We start from the raw sequence: 17799 nt of genomic DNA, 5'->3' as shown, positions 1-17799 counted from the left end.
CGCCGATCAAACTTTTAAAACTAGCCTCCTTTTTTTGCGTATATAAGAGAAGGTAGAGAAGGCAGTGCAAAAAAAAGGTAAAGCAAAGAGAGGAAGAAACGGTTTATACGCGGACACAAAAGAAATGCAAGAGAAAGAAAAGCCGAGTTTCTCCGCGACGTATATATATTTTAACACCTGCGTAGTGTCGGTCGCGTGCCCCCCGCGCGTACTACTTATGTATCTGAAAACTTGCAACCACCGCCGCCGCCGCCGCAGCTCGCAAGCTTAAAGCTCCGTAACGTGAATAATATCGTGCGCGCGCGCGTACTTACGTATTTTATATAAAAAATTGAGAAGCTATGCGTACGTACGTTTTTTTTTGCGCGATCTATAATTTACAGACGACCCGCTCCATTATATATTTTGTAGCTGGACGCGACAATATTACGATATATATAAAGAGAGCTGCGCACACACACGTAGACGCACTTGGGTGTAAGTTGCAAAAAAAAGTCTCGCAAGTTCGACGACGATGTGTATTATGTGCATGTATTATGCGTTTATGTAGGCTAAGACGCGTACATATATACGTGCATATTATACGCGCTAACGATGCAGGCCATAGGTAAATATAGCATAGATATCATACAGAGACCAAGAAGGAGGAGAGAGACGGAGAGAAAGAGGAGGAAAAAAAAAAGGAAGTGACGAAAAACGCGTTGGGTAAACGCTATAGCTCCAAGTCCGCGTGTGCGGATGAGCGGAATCGTCGACGCGACAACGACGACGATAATGACGTGTATCGGTCTCTCTCCGCGCTGTCTCGTGCGCGCTTCTTTGTCGCGCGTATATATGCAACTAAGAAAAAAATAATTTTATATCAATGACAAATGGCATTTGCTACTCTCTTTTCTCTCTCTCTCGTGTTCTTTATAGGTATACCTATTTCGTTCGTCATTTTGCTCGCGGCTCAATTATGATTCTATTTGCCCATATTTACACAGCTGCTGCTGCTGCTGCTGCTGCTGCTGTCCAGCAAGGTGTACACATCGCCTGTGTGCAGCAGCGTTCGCGAAGAGACTTATAAACTTTACATACACACGCGCGCATACGGTACACAGTAGTCGCGCGATTGCAAATTGCGACTCTCTCCGTAGCCGCAGTGCCGCGAAGCGCGTTTTTTTTTCTATACCTCCTTTTTTGCGCTGCCACGACTGTAAAGGATAACTTTTGCAATCGCGAAGCAACTATAATACGCGTACGATGATTTGTCGTCCGTTTCTTCTTCTTCTTTTTTCTTTTTTTGCGACATTTTTTTTACGAGTGCATTGCAGAGATCATGCTTGTGCGCACACGTGAAGCTGCGGGCGATCGATTACGTCAAGAATATATGGATTTTTTGCGGGTATCAAATTGAGGCGCGCGAGGGTGCTCCAAATTGAACTGAATCAATCTACAGAGTCGATAGGTCGCAAGCGACAAAACTGATTTACACATTATCATTAATTTCAATTTCTATCCTGAATCGCAGGCACTCGATATAAATCCGTGCCTCGCGTTCCTGATACTTATAAGCGGTAAATAGTATCCTAAAAAAGAGTTGATGGTTTTCGCGCTCGGTACGCTGCAGCCGCGGCACGTCGCTATTGCACGTGCGAGATTTTATGTATGCACACGTTTGCCATAGGTGTATAATAAATATATTATATTTAATCTAGCATTCGTTCAAAAAAAAAAAAGAAAAAAAAAGGAAAGAAAGAAAAAGTCATGCGCGTATGTACGTACACGCACATATAGCATTTACAACTGTGCGCTGGTCTTTTCTCTTGCACAATATGTCGCGCGCGCCGCCGCCGCCGCCGCCTTGGATCGTAACGCACGCACCGTTCGGCTCGTAAAGTCTCAACTGCATCGGTGCAGTGCAGGAGCAGCAGTTCTAAACGCTCTCTCTCTCTCTCTCTCTCCTTCTCTCGTTGCTCGAGACTCTTTCTCGCGCTCGAACCATAAACAACGACGACGACACGAAGAACAAAAAAAATTTCACTCGAAATTCATTTGCGAGCCAGCATCGAGGCATATTTATATTGCATAAATAATAATATGCTATTGCACGCGCGCGCGCGAAAGAGAAAAGAATATCGGGAGTCGAACGCACGATGCAGCACGTTCTGCGCCGCTCTGTGCCTAACTATCGAAAAACGCGCTCCAGTAGCTCTCGAGCCTATCAAGTGTGCTTGCGCGGGGGGCACTGGACGCCATACGGAGAAACAGTACGCGACGCGACTTTTCGACTTATATGTGCGTGTGCGATAATACAGTACGTAACGATCAGGGGGGAAGGAGAAACGAACCGCGCTCTAAAACTACCTACCTGTGTGCGAAGCAGCGGCGACGAGCTTCGAGCTTCGAGCCGACTGCTGCTTTTGTTATCGCACCGATAGCTGCCTCTTGGCGCATGCACTATAAGCAGTAGTAGCCGAGCGCCGCGCGACCTCCTTTCGAGTGCGCGTCCACGCATACGTGGTATATTATATATTGCGCGAATTATGCACGAGCACGAATATCGTATATTCATTTTATTCCGTTTTTTTTTTGTTTTTGTTGTTGTTTGCTTTCTGCCATTATGATAAACGATCGGTTATTGCGTGTGAGCACACGCATCTCGACTCTCGTATCATATGTATGCAAACACGAATATCATATGCTGGTTACTTGACGTGTGTGTGTGTATGTACGCTGTGCAAATGCAGCTGTTTTAACGCAATTTTTTCCCTCTCGATTATTATACGTGCATATAGAGCTCGATCGTAAATGCTCGATCGAGCTCAATTATGTATTTGCGATCGCGATATAATAATTATAAACGTATAAAGCGTAGCAGGAAAGATGCTCGCGCCGATCGTATTAGAAAAAATTACCTTATTACACATATATCTCTGTCTCTCTCAATTTATGAAATTGTACCGATTGTTTTACCGCAGTTGGAAGAGATCAAAAAAGCTTCTCGCGCAAAACTTGATTTCCAAGCGTACATCGCTTCGTATCGAGCGCACATATATAACACAATTAAAGATGTATTTCTTTCTCTCTCGCTGCGTTTTGAGACTGCGGGAGTTTTTTTTTATACATATACAAATGTTGTCACCCCGTGCATACATGCACACGCGCGCGCGAAAAGACAGTCATCTCGCCTGTTTTTTTTTTTTTTTTTTTTTTTTTTTTTTTTTTTTTTTTTTTTTTTTTTTTTTTTTTTTTTTTTTTTTTTTTTTTTTTTTTTTTTTTTTTTTTTTTTTTTTTTTTTTTTTTTTTTTTTTTTTTTTTTTTTTTTTTTTTTTTTTTTTTTTTTTTTTTTTTTTTTTTTTTTTTTTTTTTTTTTTTTTTTTTTTTTTTTTTTTTTTTTTTTTTTTTTTTTTTTTTTTTTTTTTTTTTTTTTTTTTTTTTTTTTTTTTTTTTTTTTTTTTTTATAGCCGCGCATTTGCGCGAGGCTGCAGGCACACGTACGTATACGCACAGAGACATTTATACAAGCTCGTATATAATATTGCGATTGTTGACACAGCTCGCATGTGCACATAGGTGCACTGCATATACGCGCATCTGCATGCTCCGACTCTCTTTTTTTCTCTCTCTCTCTCTCTCGCTCTCTCTTTCGACGCGATGCAGTTGACACTAAATACAGCAAACTCGATTGTATACACGCGTGAACAAAAAAAAAAAAAATTGCAGACGAGAGAGAGAGTCCTGTGCCGTGTACCGAAGCTCTACATATTACCCAAGGTGTGAAAGACTCTCGTTGACTCTTCGTACCTATGTTCTCTCCTTCTCCTTTTTTTTTCTCTTACCTTTGCGTCTGCACGTATGATATTTTTCTCCGTTTTTATTACGCACGAGTGCCGCAAGTTCGCGTATATATATATCCTATCCATATAATATTTCGTGCCGCGCGCTTTTTCTTTTTTGTCAAATTGGCGTTGCACACCTTTGCTCCGTGGAATTTGCCGAAAAATAATAATAATATAATGATATAACTGTGTGTAATATTAAGCCGTCGAAAGAAGCTCCGGCGATGGCCTATGCACACTTGAAGAGCGAGAAAGCACTTTCAGCACTTTTACTCGCTCGCTCGCATACTCCTTTTCTTTGTCGCGTTACTATAAACCGCAAGCAAGATATCGCGTTTCAGTTGTCTACTTCATCGTATATACACCGTATGATACACTGTACATATACGGCGTGCTAAGAACTAGTATAATTCTCGATTCGTATATTATTTGCCGTATAAAGTCGTCTCCTCGTCGCACTTGGTTTTGTTTCTTTTCTTTTCTTTCTTTCTTTGCTTCCCTGATAAATGTGCATAATGTGCATACAGTGTAGCTTCCGTTCCCACGCGGGGCGTCTACATTATACGGTCGTCATCGTTTATCAACAATATATCCGAGAGCTCCTTGTAATATTACGCGGCTAGGCCTCTTCTGCTGTCTTTTTTTCTTTCGCCGAGTGACACGTCGCGTCCGCGCGCAGCTAGAGCGATTATCGCATACAGCACACACGTGCTGCAGGGCTCGCGACCGCAGAGCTATATCACCGCGAGACCTGCAATAGAGGATGTCGCGCGCGCGCGAGTTGATAAGCCTAAACAGTAGACACTTTTAAAATTGCGATACGCCGAGGGGGAAAAAAAGAGGGGGGGGATTATCGGCTGGGGGTGACTAATTGTTTATAAAGCGCGACCCCCTCTCCCTGAGAATTACGTCGATAGGTGTAAAGAGAAAAGAGAGCTTTCAAAATTGGATCTCGATTATAACAATTGCCGCCCGAGAAAGAGAACCGAAGCTCGAAATCTGGGTTGCTTCTGCTTAGCTTTCGTATATCGTATAAAGTTCCCTCCACAGTGCGTGAACGAATATTCTGTGCAGAGACGCGTGTACGTTTATGCGCATAAAAGCATCATGGATACCGATCGCGTATATATTACGATCGGTTTTTACAACAACGTGAACTATTATATACGCAACGAAAAAAAGCAATAAGATTAATTATTCACAAACAGCGATCGGTTATTTGATTGTCCCTCTTATCTGGAACGATCGAGTGCTGATTCTCGAAGAATGACTCGAGCTTGTCAAAAGCAGACTGTAATTTCCATACGTTATGGGTGAACGTTATCGACGTAATCCATCGAACTATCTATATTACAAGTACGTCGAAAGAAGTTGTTCAGGTATTTTTTTTCCTGCTAAATAACCGTTATCGTGGCGTACCCCAAAAAATTACTCTTTAAAATTTGCACAAAAGTAATATTAACCGCGCGTCATAGTAAAATTTACTCTTTTGTGAGTGAGTCTTAATGTGAAAATTGCAATCTAATTCGAGTCAAGCTAACAAAAGAAGAACATCGATCATCCCTTGCATCATTTTATCGTTAACAGCAAGAGCCGTTTGCGAGTAATTTAAATTTTCCTTTCCATCAGTCACTTTAATTTGTCCCTTTTCGCTGCTACATACTTCTAGGCGTCGAAAGCTAAACAATAGACGTACAAAAAATTACACTTTTATCAGGCTGCGAGCTAGCTCCGTGTAACGCAGTACATAAGCCATAATAATCGCGTCGTGACAATAAAAAAAAAAAGAGCTGCGAGTAATTTCAATTTTACGACGCGACAGCTCTTTCTTTCTCGCTGCCTAACGCACACACACACACGTAAACTCGATATCAACGCCACGCAGGTCGAGGTGAATTTGATTCTGATTTTCTCTTCGTCGCGGCGACCTCTCTCTCTCTTTCTTTGACACATACTGTACTGCGCTTGTGTCTATCATTCGTCGTCTTCGTCGTCGTCGCTTGTCAATGCGCTACGTCGTACTCTATAAACCGAGTTCCGCGCGAATGCATTACCCCGCGCACGGCCCCGACGACGTCCACACGCTCGTCGTGTATACATATTACAGTCCGAAAGCTTCGTTATGTATTCACGAGCGTTACATATACGAGAGCGATCGCGAGGATATATAAATGTAAAATTAATTTTTTTTATTATGCATGCATTTATGAATCGATTATACTCGACGCGCGAGCGAGCTTTTATCGCGCGTTCATTATATATTACATATCCTGAGATATTTATGAAGAAAGTTACGCGTTACCGTCGACGTGTGCACTCTTAAACTCTTGACCGATGCAGAGATACGGCGACGAGCTTTGCGTGAATCACACACATACGCGTATTTGACAGTCAAATATATACGCGTTGGCCAAACATCATCTCGGCTCGTCTTTTATATATTATACGCGACACTTCCAAGTTGTATATCATTACGCGTACGCGTCTCGTTTCATCGTGAGTTGAAAAAAAAGATCCGCATCTCATTTGTTTATCTTTCTCTCTCTATCATTTTTTTTAAGCTAGAGTGCACGAATCATCGGACTCTTTGCTGCGTCTCTGTCTCACTTACGCACGAATTCGTACGAACTGCACGATCAAATGACGCGCACAGTCCGAGTCATTTAGATCGGTAACGATTAGAAAGGGAAAATCCAGGGGAGTAGGGGTTATACCGATGCCTATCTGCCTATTAGTGTCAATACGTATAGACGTAAAACATGCTTCTATAGTCAATAAAATTTAGAAAAATTAATGAGCTCTCAAAAAATCACGAGATCGAAGAAGAGTGAAATCGATCGACTTCTCCCTATTCGACCTACAAGCCTATTCGATGAATACCTCTAAATACGCAATCCATATACATCATGGTTATACAAGTCTTTCTCTGTCTCTGGCCTTTTGTGAATCGCGCGAAGACAACGACGACGACGATTCGTCGAAAAAAAAAAAACGCGCCAATGCCAACGACGCGTCGACGTCCACAAGGGTTCGGTAATGTGCATCCTACATCGCTATACACGAATAGACGAGAAAGAGAGCAATAAGACTATACAGGAGCAGCCATTGTAAATCGCTGGCTACTATAGGCGAGCGAGCTAATATCGCACGAGTTCTCTTCTTATGTAAACTCGCAACAATGCTCGCGCGAGCGCTAATCACATGTGCACATGCATGCGCAGCGTATATACTTGTACATCTAAATCTTATGTACATGTGTGTGTGTGTATAAATATATGTGTCACGTTATACTCTCGACTTACGGCGTCGTTGAAACAGCAGCAGCAGCATCTAATGCATCCTGTGCACTGCTCGCGCGCGCGCCTATATACGCATCCTTATATTATACCATAACCATGACGCTATGAGAATATTATTATGTACGCGCGTTTATGCAACGATCGCTATAAGGCAGCAGCAGCAGCAATGGCTCGAGGCCTGCAACGTGTACTCGAAACCTTGAATTTTCTCGCCTGGTTTTTTTTGCTCCTTCTTATTCCATAGAGCGTCGACGGTGTATAACGAGAGACAATTTTTTTTTTTTTTTTCATAGTGGCGCCTATTTATACTCATAGTTTCATTTATACTCATACTTTATACTCATAGTTTCGATTTATGGTTTGTGCAGAAAAGCATCAACGAGTCGCAGCATCGAAATGACGAGGAGGCGGGGGCGGGATTCTTTTGGGATCCACCCAGAAGCACGAGGAAGCAGCAGAGCAGCAGCAATGACAGCGCCACCACCACCACCGAAACGACGAAAGTGTTGCAGGACCAGTTGGACCAGGCGGCAGCGAGGATTCGCGATCTCGAGATCGAACTCGGTCGTTACCGATCGGTGAGTAATTAGTTGCTTTTTTTTTTTAATAATTTTGCTACAATTTACAATGTCGAGCAAAACAGAAAATACATTTATTAATTATTGTATACATTTTTCATGCCTGCAATTTTTATATTATACAGCTGAACTCGAAGGATGACGCAAATATCATAGCCGACAATGCAGCAGCAGCAACAGCAACAGCAGAAGGACCTTCGACGCAGCACAAGGCGGAAATCTTGCGTGCGAAACAGGACGTGGTGAATCGCATCATACAAATCGGCGAAAAGGTTGGTTAATATCAAGCGCGCGTCCTATTTATTTATATGCGTTTTGTACGCAACGCCCGCCGATGGTCCAATTTTTTCCATTATTACTGGGCTCTCGAAACCTTTCGAAATCCGAAAAATCGGTATGTAATCAGGGGATGCGCGACAAGATGACAGTGCATCGTCGCACACGCGTATACGTATACTGTAACGATGTGTGTGTCGCGAGTACATAATATGTAATCACGCATGGCTGTTTGAATAGGCAAATCATTCGCGTCGTTGTGAGGCATGAAAAAAAAAAAGAAAAAAAAAGGAAAGAAGGAGAAAAAAAAACGCGAACGCTTCGTTTCGTTATGAAATCACCTAGCGGCGCGTCGCGAGCGTAAAAATTTCAAGGCTCTATACACACACTCGGGCACGTAAAAGCGTCAATTTTTTTTCCTTTCTTTGGAAATCGGCATAAATAGAGAGAATCGCGCTTGCACACATCGACGCGCAGCGCACCGTATTTTCCCTCTCGCGCGTATATATAATTTATGATCGATCGATCGAACGAACGAACGTGAACAAAAAATTTAATTGCATTTCTATATATACACGACACGATGGTAAAAATTTTCATCGCAGGGCCAGGAGGTCGAGCGCAACGCGAAACGCCTGCACGAGGACGAGCAGACGCTCGTGGCCGATTTTCGCCTGGCCATCTCGAAGCTGGCCAGTGGCGAGCAGCAGGACCTCATCAAGTCGGCCCTGATCGCCCTGGACGCCGAGCAGCAGCAGCGCGACCAGCAGCATCCGCAAGAAAAGTCGACGACCGAGGCGAGCGAGAAGCACGAGGCCGGCGACGACGAGCGCCTGGCCGGCTTGAGCGAGCGCGTGAGAGAGCTCGAGGAGGAGAACAGGAATCTGACGACGAGCATCGAGGAGCTCGACAGGCAGAATCTCGAGTCGATCGGTATGTATATATGATTATCTCTTTTTTTGCTTACATTCCGTATTATATTAAAAGTTACGCAGTTTACTTACGTATATATAAATATATAATAATTAATAATAATGTATTACAGAGCGTGTGCTGTCGCTGAAGGACGAGCTGCAGAAGAAGCACAACTCGCTGCAGAGCGCCTACGAGCAGCTCTACGCCGATTACAATCAAGCCCAGGAGAAGATCGACGAGCTGAAGAAGTGGCGCTCCGAGGCCGAGGTACAGTTGCTTCAGTCGAGCAACGTCACCACCAGCAGCTCCTCGGAGTCGAAGGAATGCCAGACTACTGCCGCCGGCGTCGACGTCGTCGTCGTCGGTGACACCGCCGACAAGAGCGTCTCGGCGCAGCCATGCAGCTCGGACAAGGACACGCAGTCCGTGCCGGAGGATCGTCATCGGGACGAGGAGCGGCAAGCTCGAGAGATCATCGAGAGCGCCCAGATCGACCTGACCGAGGAAGAGGAGGACGAAGAACGGGAATCCAAGTCGTCGTCGTCGCTGCTGCTGCGTTTGGCGCGTCGCTGCGCCACGCTGCTGGCCCGTCAGGCCGAGCTCGAGCGCAGGTACGAGGAGCAGAGCTGCGAGCTGAGAGAGACGCAGGAGATGCGCGACGGCATGCAGGCGGACTGCGAGGACATGCAGCAGAACATCGAGTCGCTGCTGCTCGAGACGAAGCGACTGAAGAAGTGCCTGCCCTCGATACCCGAGGCCAGCGAGGAGCGAGTGGCCAGTCTCGAGTGCGAGACCGAGTCGCTCTACGAGCAGCTGGGCCAGTTGCGCCGGGCCAATTCGCGTCTGGCCGCGCGACTCGACTCCGTCAGGGATCTGGTGAAAAACGACGACGTCGAGGGGGTGCTGGCGAGGATTCAGGAACTGCTGGCCGAGGAGGAGGAAGATAGTCAGCAGCAGCTGCAGCAGACCCCGAATCCGGAGGATCTCGAGGAGAACGCGGCGCTGCGTCGACGCATCGAGCAGCTCGAGAGCGAGCTGAGATCGTCGCTGGAGCGCTGCCGAGGCCTCGACGACAACATCGAGCTGATCGAGGAGCTGAAGCTCGACCTCGAGAACGCCCGACGCGAGCAGAAATTGGCCAGCGGCAACGGCAAGCGCCTCGAGCACCAGCTGAGCCAGCTGCAGCAGCTTAAGAACGAGCTCGACGCCGAGAACGAGCGGCTGACCCTCGAGAAGGAGAAGCTCGAGGCCGCCCTGAGCGAGTCCGACGAGAGACGGGCCGACGGCGAGGCCCTGGCCGAGCTCAGGGAGCAGCTGAGCAAGACCAGTCTCGAGCGCGACGACCTCGAGTACGACATACTGCAGATGCGCAAGGAGCTCGACCGGGCCTTGGAGGAGGCCGGCATCAGTCGCGGCCAGATCGACAAGCTGCGCCACGACAACGAGCGGCTCGCGCGCGAGAACAACAAGCTGCTCGACCAGTTCGACGACAATCAGAACGAGAGCCTGGACAAGATCGAGCTGCTGAGCACGGAGTCGGGCCTGCTGAGGCAGGAGCTCGAGTCGGCCCGGGAGCTGCTCGAGGCAGCCGGCAAGCGCGCCACCGCCGCGGAGGAGAACGTCGTGTGCCTGGAGCGGCTCAACAAGCGCCTCGTCGAGGAGCTGACGCAGCTGCGGGACGTCGACGAGCCGGAGCTGCGCCGACGATTGCAAGAGGCCAGCGTAGAGTGCGGCGAGCTGCGCGAGCGCTGCCAGCGACTGACCAAGGAGGTGGCCGACCTGAGGGCCGAGAACGAGCGACTGGCCGCCGAGGACTCGAGGCACGAGCTCATGTTCGAGGAGCAGCGCACCGAGTGCCAGAGGGAGGAGGACGAGCTCGCCGTGGCCCTGACCAAGCTCAAGTGCTCCGAGAGCTACGCGAGCAGCCTCGAGGACGAGCATCAGCTGCTTCAGAAGAGGATCGCCGAGCTCGAGGCGAAACGAGCCGAACTCGAGGCAGCCGTGGCGGCGGCTGAGAGTCAAATCAACGAGAAGCAGCCGAGCAACGCGACTGCCGCCAGTGGGGGCATCGACGAGGAGGAACGACAGAAGCTGCTGAAGGAGATCGAGTCGCTGAAGTCGAGCCTGGCCCGCGACCGGGACGCCGCGCAGATGGCCCGCGAGACCATGAACAATCTGTCCCAACTGATCAGCGCCAAGGACAGCGAGCTCATCAAGCTGAACGCGAGCTTCGACGCGCTGCGCTCGGAGCGCGACGAGCTCGTGCGCCTCGTCCAGGACAAGCACGCCGAGAGCCTGCAGTATCACGCGGAGGTGCAGCGCCTCACCCAGCTGCTCGCCGACCAGACCGCCAATCTGCAAAAGTCCGTGGCGGAGAGGGACTCGCTGGCGCAGGAGCTCGCCGCCAAGGAGCAGGACGCCTTGTGGCTGCGCAACGAGCTGCAGGTGCTCAAGCAGCGTCTCAGCAACGTCGAGGACGCCAGCGGCAGCGCCCTGGAGCGCTGCGGCTTGGCCGAGCACACTCTGCTGGAGCGCGAGCTCGAGGCGACGCGCGAGGCCCGCGCCGGCCTGGAGAGGAGCGCCCAGGCGGCCGCCACGGAGATCGGCTTTCTGCGCCAGCAGTTGGCCGAGGCCCAGGACAAGGAGAGCCTCGCCTGCAAGGAGCGCGACCGGCTGCGCGATCATCTGATGGAGATCGAGGCCGGCCGCACCGAGGAGCAGCTCCAGACCGAGGAGATACAGCGCGGCCTGGAGGCGCGTCTGGCCCTGGCCGAGGAGCAGCTGAAGAACAGCTCGACCATGTACACGTCCGCGAGCATCAGGGCCCAGCAGCAGGTCGAGACGCTGCAGCAGCAGCTCGCCCTCATGGCCCAGCAGAGGGACGATCTGCAGAACAAGATCTCGGCGGCCGAGGACAAGGTGGCCTCGTACACGGCCTCGCTCACCAATTTGCAGCTGGTGCTCGAGCAGTTCCAACGCGGTAACGTCTTGTCTCTCGTTATTGCAATTATTTCCCTCGTGCGTCTTTATTGGGTATGAATGTTTTTTTTTTTTTCTGGAATTTCACAGAACGAGAAAAGGACATACACGCGGCCACGGAGAAGGTGCGCGTCGAACTGCAGGAATCCTTCAACAAACAGGACGCCTTGAACAAGGAAATCGCTCATTTGAAAGTTTGTGTTTTCCATAATTTTATTCGCACGATTTTTAATCGTGAACATATATACATATTGTGTATACATTAAATATATCGACTTCGAATCGCGTCATTTCCTTAATTTTTTATCCTTTTTGCAGGAGCAACTGAACGACGCCAGGGAGTGCTTGCTCGCTGCGTCGCGACTCAGCGATCAGCTGGACAAAAAATCAGAGCGCATCGAGCAGCTCAATCAAGAAGGTACGAAACAACCTTCGTTTGTTACCGATTTCTTCATCTTCCTTTTCTTTTTCTTTCTTAACACGTAAAACTATGTCTTAAATTTGGTGCTTTGTTACTATCACTTGCCATCTTTCTTTTTGTGTTTTAACGCTTGATTTAACGATACATAAGTGTACTGCTTTCATCTTGGCTTCTTTTGTAATTCGTATTGTTCTTTGTTAAACTTGACTCGCTCGCAATCCATATTTTATATGTATATATGTGTTGTGTGTTCTAAAAATTCGCCACGAGCCAAACGAGGCGCAGCTTATGAATTTACTATTTTTCCACAAAACTCACTCGATTTTTTTTACCTCACTCAAAATTTACGTACCCACAAAATGTGACTAATCGCAAATCTGAAACTGTGCCAAGGGCAAATTAACTATCCACGAGAAAGCACCCAAGCAATTGTAACAATTGCATATAGAGCAGAACGAACAGAAAAAAAATGAAAATTCGAGCGGAGCGCTAGCACGAAATAAAACCAAATAAACGACACATCTACCACTTCCACCATCGCCAAGCACGCAAATTCACGAAAAAAAAAAAAAAACAAACAATACTGCTGTTGTAGTTCGGTCGCGTAGTCAAATATCAGCTGGTAATACTGGTGATGGTTTTGTCCGACAATTAGCCCAGCATTCCGGTTGGTATTAAGCTACGCACTGGCTCACGTCGCCTAGCCTCGCATTATAATCCGCCTTTTGTTATTTTTTTTTTAATTATTATTAGTATCGTAACCCAAGCCATAATTTACGCACGTCGCGCACTGAATTAAGTGACAAAAAAAATCGAACGAAAGAGTTGTACCGAGCAATTTTTAATGTAATTTTATCTACATTGTTACGCTGCATTCGAAAGCGAATAGAGCAATAATTCACGAAGCATATCACACATTTTAATGTATCCGACGGTGTTGGTTCTCCTTCAATCATTCTCGGTAATGATCATGTATTTTAATTTTTTTTTGTCACCTTATGAACTTTTGGATTGGTTATTGTATTAATTTGTCAGATAACTATGTACTGCTGCTCACTCGCACGCACACTTACACACGATTTTTGTAAAACTAAATGGTGAAGTAAAAGCGTAACAATTACGAGTGATCGCACGATGCGCAATTTCCAAAATTTATCGTGGAATTTTTTCATTTCAAATCACATAAGCTTTGATTGGTTGAAGAAAAACAAGCAAACAAATTTTTTTTCCATGCACATTACAAAATAATAACATAATAATTTTTCAAAAATTATATACTGCATTAGAAAAAGGAGGACCAAAAAAAAAAATAAAGAGAAAAATAATTATCATTGGCTGCAGACGAAAATTTGGTTGATTTTTTTGTTGATGTAATGGATATAAATATACAAATGCATATATACATGTAAAATGCTGAGCGAAATCATGAATTGCCACACCTTATTAGGACTAAAAAAACTTTTGATTATGGTAGTGCTTGAGCAGGTAATCTCATGCGGTAACTGTGAGCGTATATTAAGTCCAAGCTCATATTACCTCGTGGGGTTTCCCACTCGCTACCGCTATTCTGCGGATTTTTAGTTTAATTTTTTTTTAATAGATGATTAACAGTACAAATTGCCGTTGGTCGCAATTTCTTATCATTTAATTATACTTAGATAGAAGGATTTGTAATTTCTGAGTAGTTTTTATTTTAGAAGTAATCTGTAATTGTAAAGTAATACCATTGGATTTGTATGCATGATTCTTTATCGAGTTTAATTTTAATTAATATAAAATTGTAACTAGTTTTTGATCATATATTTATATTATAGCATGTATTTAATTTATAATTTATACCACCTGTAGATTCGAGTATACTGTGAAACGGTTTTTAGAAGGTAAAGTTGCAGTGTGCCTTGTAAGAAAAGCATAATATTATTTTTTTGAAATTATCACAAATTACGATTCATTTATGCTGTACTTTCAAACAATTTCAAAAACGGGGAACGTAGACTCAAACAAATAACGAAACAAAAAAAAAATTTATTCCGGGTAACTTTGTAACGAAAATTTAGAAAATTGAGATTCCTAAAAATTATGGCATGTAAACTAAGTAATTCATACATTAAGGAATGCAGCATGTGTCCTAATTGCAAAAAAAAAACATTAACAGGGGAAGGGTGTGAGTATTACATCAGGTACTGGTGTTAAACTTTTTCATCGACCAGTACTTGTGTCATACTTGCGTTCGTCTCTTCAAATGCCTCCTGTTATCCCATAAATATCTGCGCTGATTGAAAGCAAAAAAAAAATCATTTGGAATCGTCCATCTGCATCTTTGTACGCAATAATATAATTTGGTTTTTATCGATACAATACCTCACCTTGACTCATGTTAGTTATAGATTAGCTGTTATGGATATGCCGTTGTAAAATCTATAAATCTTAGTGACTTTGTTTAGATGGAATTTGTTTTAAGTTTAACATCTGATAGCTGTAATTTATTATGAAACTGTATCGGTTAAAGAATTAATACTTGTAATTATTGTAAGCAAAATTGTAACTACTGTAATCTTGTAATTTTATTCATATTAAAACTCTCGTCATTTACGATTATAATTCAAATACATGCCAAGCGATCTAAAGAAAAGTTAACCGAGGCAATTTTCATTTGCAGTGAGCAGACTCAACGAGTTGGTCCAGACGGCGGACGAGAGAATCCAAGAGGCGCAGAGAAGCTGCGAGGGAAAAGTCGATCGGTATGATAAATTCCAAGTATTTTTCTACTCTAATGTAAATCGTTCAAAAAACATCTAAAGTAATGAGCAATGATCGAATTTTTCAAGGTCGCTCGTCAAGAACTTGTTGATGGGTTACATCTCGTCGCCCGCCAACGACAAAGTGTCGGTTCTGCGGGTCTTCGCCAACGTGCTTGACTTCAACGAGGCCGAGAGAGAGAAGTCCGGGCTCAATAGCGCGTCTTCCAAAAATAGCTGGTTCTCTTCCATGATCAACAGTGGTGCTGCACCAACCAAGGTCAGTTCACACGATAGATAGGGTTTTTTTGTAATCGACTAGGCAAACGAGATGAAATATTGTAAATTCTTTTCTTTTTTTGTACATTTTAGGAACAAGAGTCTTCACTGTCTAGTGCGTTCATTCAATTTTTGGAGAACGAATCGAAGCCTAAACCAGAGATGCCAGTTTTGCCCATTTCAACTTCGGTAAGCAATCAAAGAAATACTAATGAACTTGAAGGCATTGATTTTGTAATTTTCATTAATTTTATATTTAATTTCAGCCGTTAGACAGACCAGGTCACAGTAGACAACACTCATCATCATCGACTCAGTCTACATTGTTATTGTCAAATATTAATTTGCCTACATTCCCAGAATTTGTCCCAGCAAGGAATACAGGGTCAATTTTGAAAGAAGTCCTCAAGGACAGTTGATATTATTAAGACTCAATGTATTTCTGTGACAAATATTGTTTAAGATAATTTCAAATACTGTAAATAATTTTTGAAATAATACTTTGTAATTATGTAAAATTAAGATAATATTACAAATTTAAATAAATTTCGAGAACTGTTATTAATCAAAATATTCAAGTGAATTTTTTTTATTTTGACTTGATAAGAAAAGTAAGATAATAAATTTAAAAAAAAATTTCAAGAACTGTTATTAATCAAAATCTTTAAGTAAATTTGTATGATTTTAAGTTTAGAACTACTAAGAGAGGGTATGAAAATGAAAAGATGTTTTATTTAGTCAACGAGTTTCATTTTATTATAAAAATCTTGATTTTATAATGACTTTTACTTTTACTTAGGAACAATTACAAGCTTCGTAAACACTGGTACAAATTGAATTTATATCTTATGTCGTGAACGATGAAACTAACATTAATATTATTACATGAAAACTTAAATCAAAGTCCTTAATCTTAGCGTCAGAAAATGCAAACTACACTTATTTTTTCTTTTCAGCTGTTTCCTCTTTTTTCTTCTCTACAGGCTTCTTCTCCTCACTGTTCTCACGAATAGCTGGTTTACCAGTGTGTTCAATTTTGACTACTTTTTCGTTGTTGGTCTTTGGTTGCTCTTTGCGTGGGGCTGTGATGCTGAGGACACCATCAGAAGAGAGACTAGAACTGACTTGGTCCACATCACATTGTTCTGGTATAAGGTATTTGCGTACGAAGTGGCGAGAAATGGAGCCGTGCTCGTCTTGTTTTTCCTCGTGTTTGCCTGTAAACAATTGAGCACATTGGTTATCAGACACATTGTATAGTTTAAAATAATTTGGTATAAATAGAGAATTTAAAAATGTTTAATTTCAAGAGAATTTAAATAGATTTGTCAACAAAAATTAACTCAAATTTTCAGATCTAAATCCAACAGATTTCTCTATGTAGATTTGTCAATAGAATAAATTAAAAAATTCTAATATTTAAATTTCATAGTTACTTGTCTTAAGCAAAGAGAATTGGAAAAGTAAAAATAAAAAACGAGTTGAATAATTACCTTCGACGACGACAAACTTGTCGACGACTTTGACGTTGATCTCCTCGGGCTTGAACTGCTGTACGTCCAAAACGACCTGGAACTTGTCCTTGTCGGCTTTGACTGTGGAAGTGCCACCGCCTTCTCCTTGACGCATGAGCTCGCTCCAGGGTCTGTAGTACATCATGGTCAACGGGCTGCGTCTTCTCTCACGAGGAACGATGTAACTTTCCAAGACGCTCGGGGCCAAAAGCTGTTCGGGGCGCAGACCTAGACCGAAGTCCTGGTCAAGGATGCGGTGTGGGCGCTCCAAGTCTTGCCACCAGTCAGAGAATAGAAGTGGTACTAGAGACATGATTTCTGTTTGTCTGTAACAAAAAATTTGAAACAATTCATTAGTTAGCGAATTTATAATGGTGAATGAGAACTTCAGAGCAATCGTTAATCGGTAAGTTTGAAATGTCTCGAATATTACAAAAGAGTCATGAGAAAAATTGAAAAATGGCACTGAGATGAAGTTGGTAGTTTGAAATAAATTTGTATACTCACCTTTGACAAAAAATTCAATAGATCGTGAAATCGATGTATACTTCTCAAACGAGAGAGGTAAAGATTAGAGGTTTTTGCACGGTAGTGCTAAGTAGTAGATGCTTTCGCTTCGAATGCTTGTGTTCAACTGACTCGAGCAGACGAGCGCGGCCGTATTTATACCAGCGCACCGGCCGGCCGTTCGAGAAACGTCGGCGCTAGCAGCCGCTCGAATCCTCGAGAAGCTCTCGCAATTTCCACGGCTGAAAATTCGCATTTGTTGATAGAGATTTTTATAAAAAAATGCGTGATTTCGCTGAAAAGTTAACGTTCGACGGTATCGCGTTGAAATTTTCGAGATTATCACAAGATATCTGTGCATCTGCGCAACGAAATTCGTGAACGTCGCAATTTTGACGGGTCGCCGCGCGCCATGCTTTGTTTACCTACGACTCGACGAGCCGTTTGGGCCGACCCGCTCAAACGGACT

General features: G+C 44.1%; 2 protein-coding genes across 2 annotated transcripts in view; one reads left to right on the top strand and one right to left on the bottom strand.

Annotated features, from left to right (window-relative positions):
* LOC106656709 (thyroid receptor-interacting protein 11-like) overlaps positions 1 to 15856 on the top strand; it is a 29609-nt gene extending 13753 nt beyond the window's left edge. Inside the window, exons 4-13 of the mRNA XM_014377815.2 lie at positions 7492 to 7701; positions 7827 to 7973; positions 8583 to 8910; positions 9023 to 11872; positions 11962 to 12065; positions 12190 to 12289; positions 14952 to 15033; positions 15121 to 15310; positions 15403 to 15498; positions 15576 to 15856. Of these exons, the coding sequence (XP_014233301.1) occupies positions 7492 to 7701; positions 7827 to 7973; positions 8583 to 8910; positions 9023 to 11872; positions 11962 to 12065; positions 12190 to 12289; positions 14952 to 15033; positions 15121 to 15310; positions 15403 to 15498; positions 15576 to 15728 (4260 nt within the window). The 3' untranslated portion in view covers positions 15729 to 15856. The remainder of the gene's footprint in view (positions 1 to 7491; positions 7702 to 7826; positions 7974 to 8582; positions 8911 to 9022; positions 11873 to 11961; positions 12066 to 12189; positions 12290 to 14951; positions 15034 to 15120; positions 15311 to 15402; positions 15499 to 15575) is intronic.
* Positions 15857 to 16076: 220 nt separating this feature from the next.
* On the bottom strand, positions 16077 to 17477 carry LOC106656627 (protein lethal(2)essential for life-like). Its single transcript, XM_014377693.2, has 3 exons — positions 17331 to 17477; positions 16803 to 17149; positions 16077 to 16526 (listed from the first exon to the last, which is right to left on the bottom strand). The coding sequence occupies exons 2-3, from the start codon at positions 17134 to 17136 to the stop codon at positions 16249 to 16251; spliced, it is 612 nt and encodes a 203-aa protein (XP_014233179.1). The 5' UTR covers positions 17137 to 17149; positions 17331 to 17477; the 3' UTR covers positions 16077 to 16248.
* Positions 17478 to 17799: the final 322 nt, after the last annotated feature.

This window comes from Trichogramma pretiosum, unplaced genomic scaffold, assembly GCF_000599845.2.
Source record: "Trichogramma pretiosum strain Unisexual culture from Peru unplaced genomic scaffold, Tpre_2.0 scaffold41, whole genome shotgun sequence".
Lineage (NCBI taxonomy): Eukaryota > Metazoa > Arthropoda > Insecta > Hymenoptera > Trichogrammatidae > Trichogramma > Trichogramma pretiosum.
Note: the sequence above shows the minus strand (reverse complement) of the source record. Positions and strands in the feature narration are given on the sequence as shown.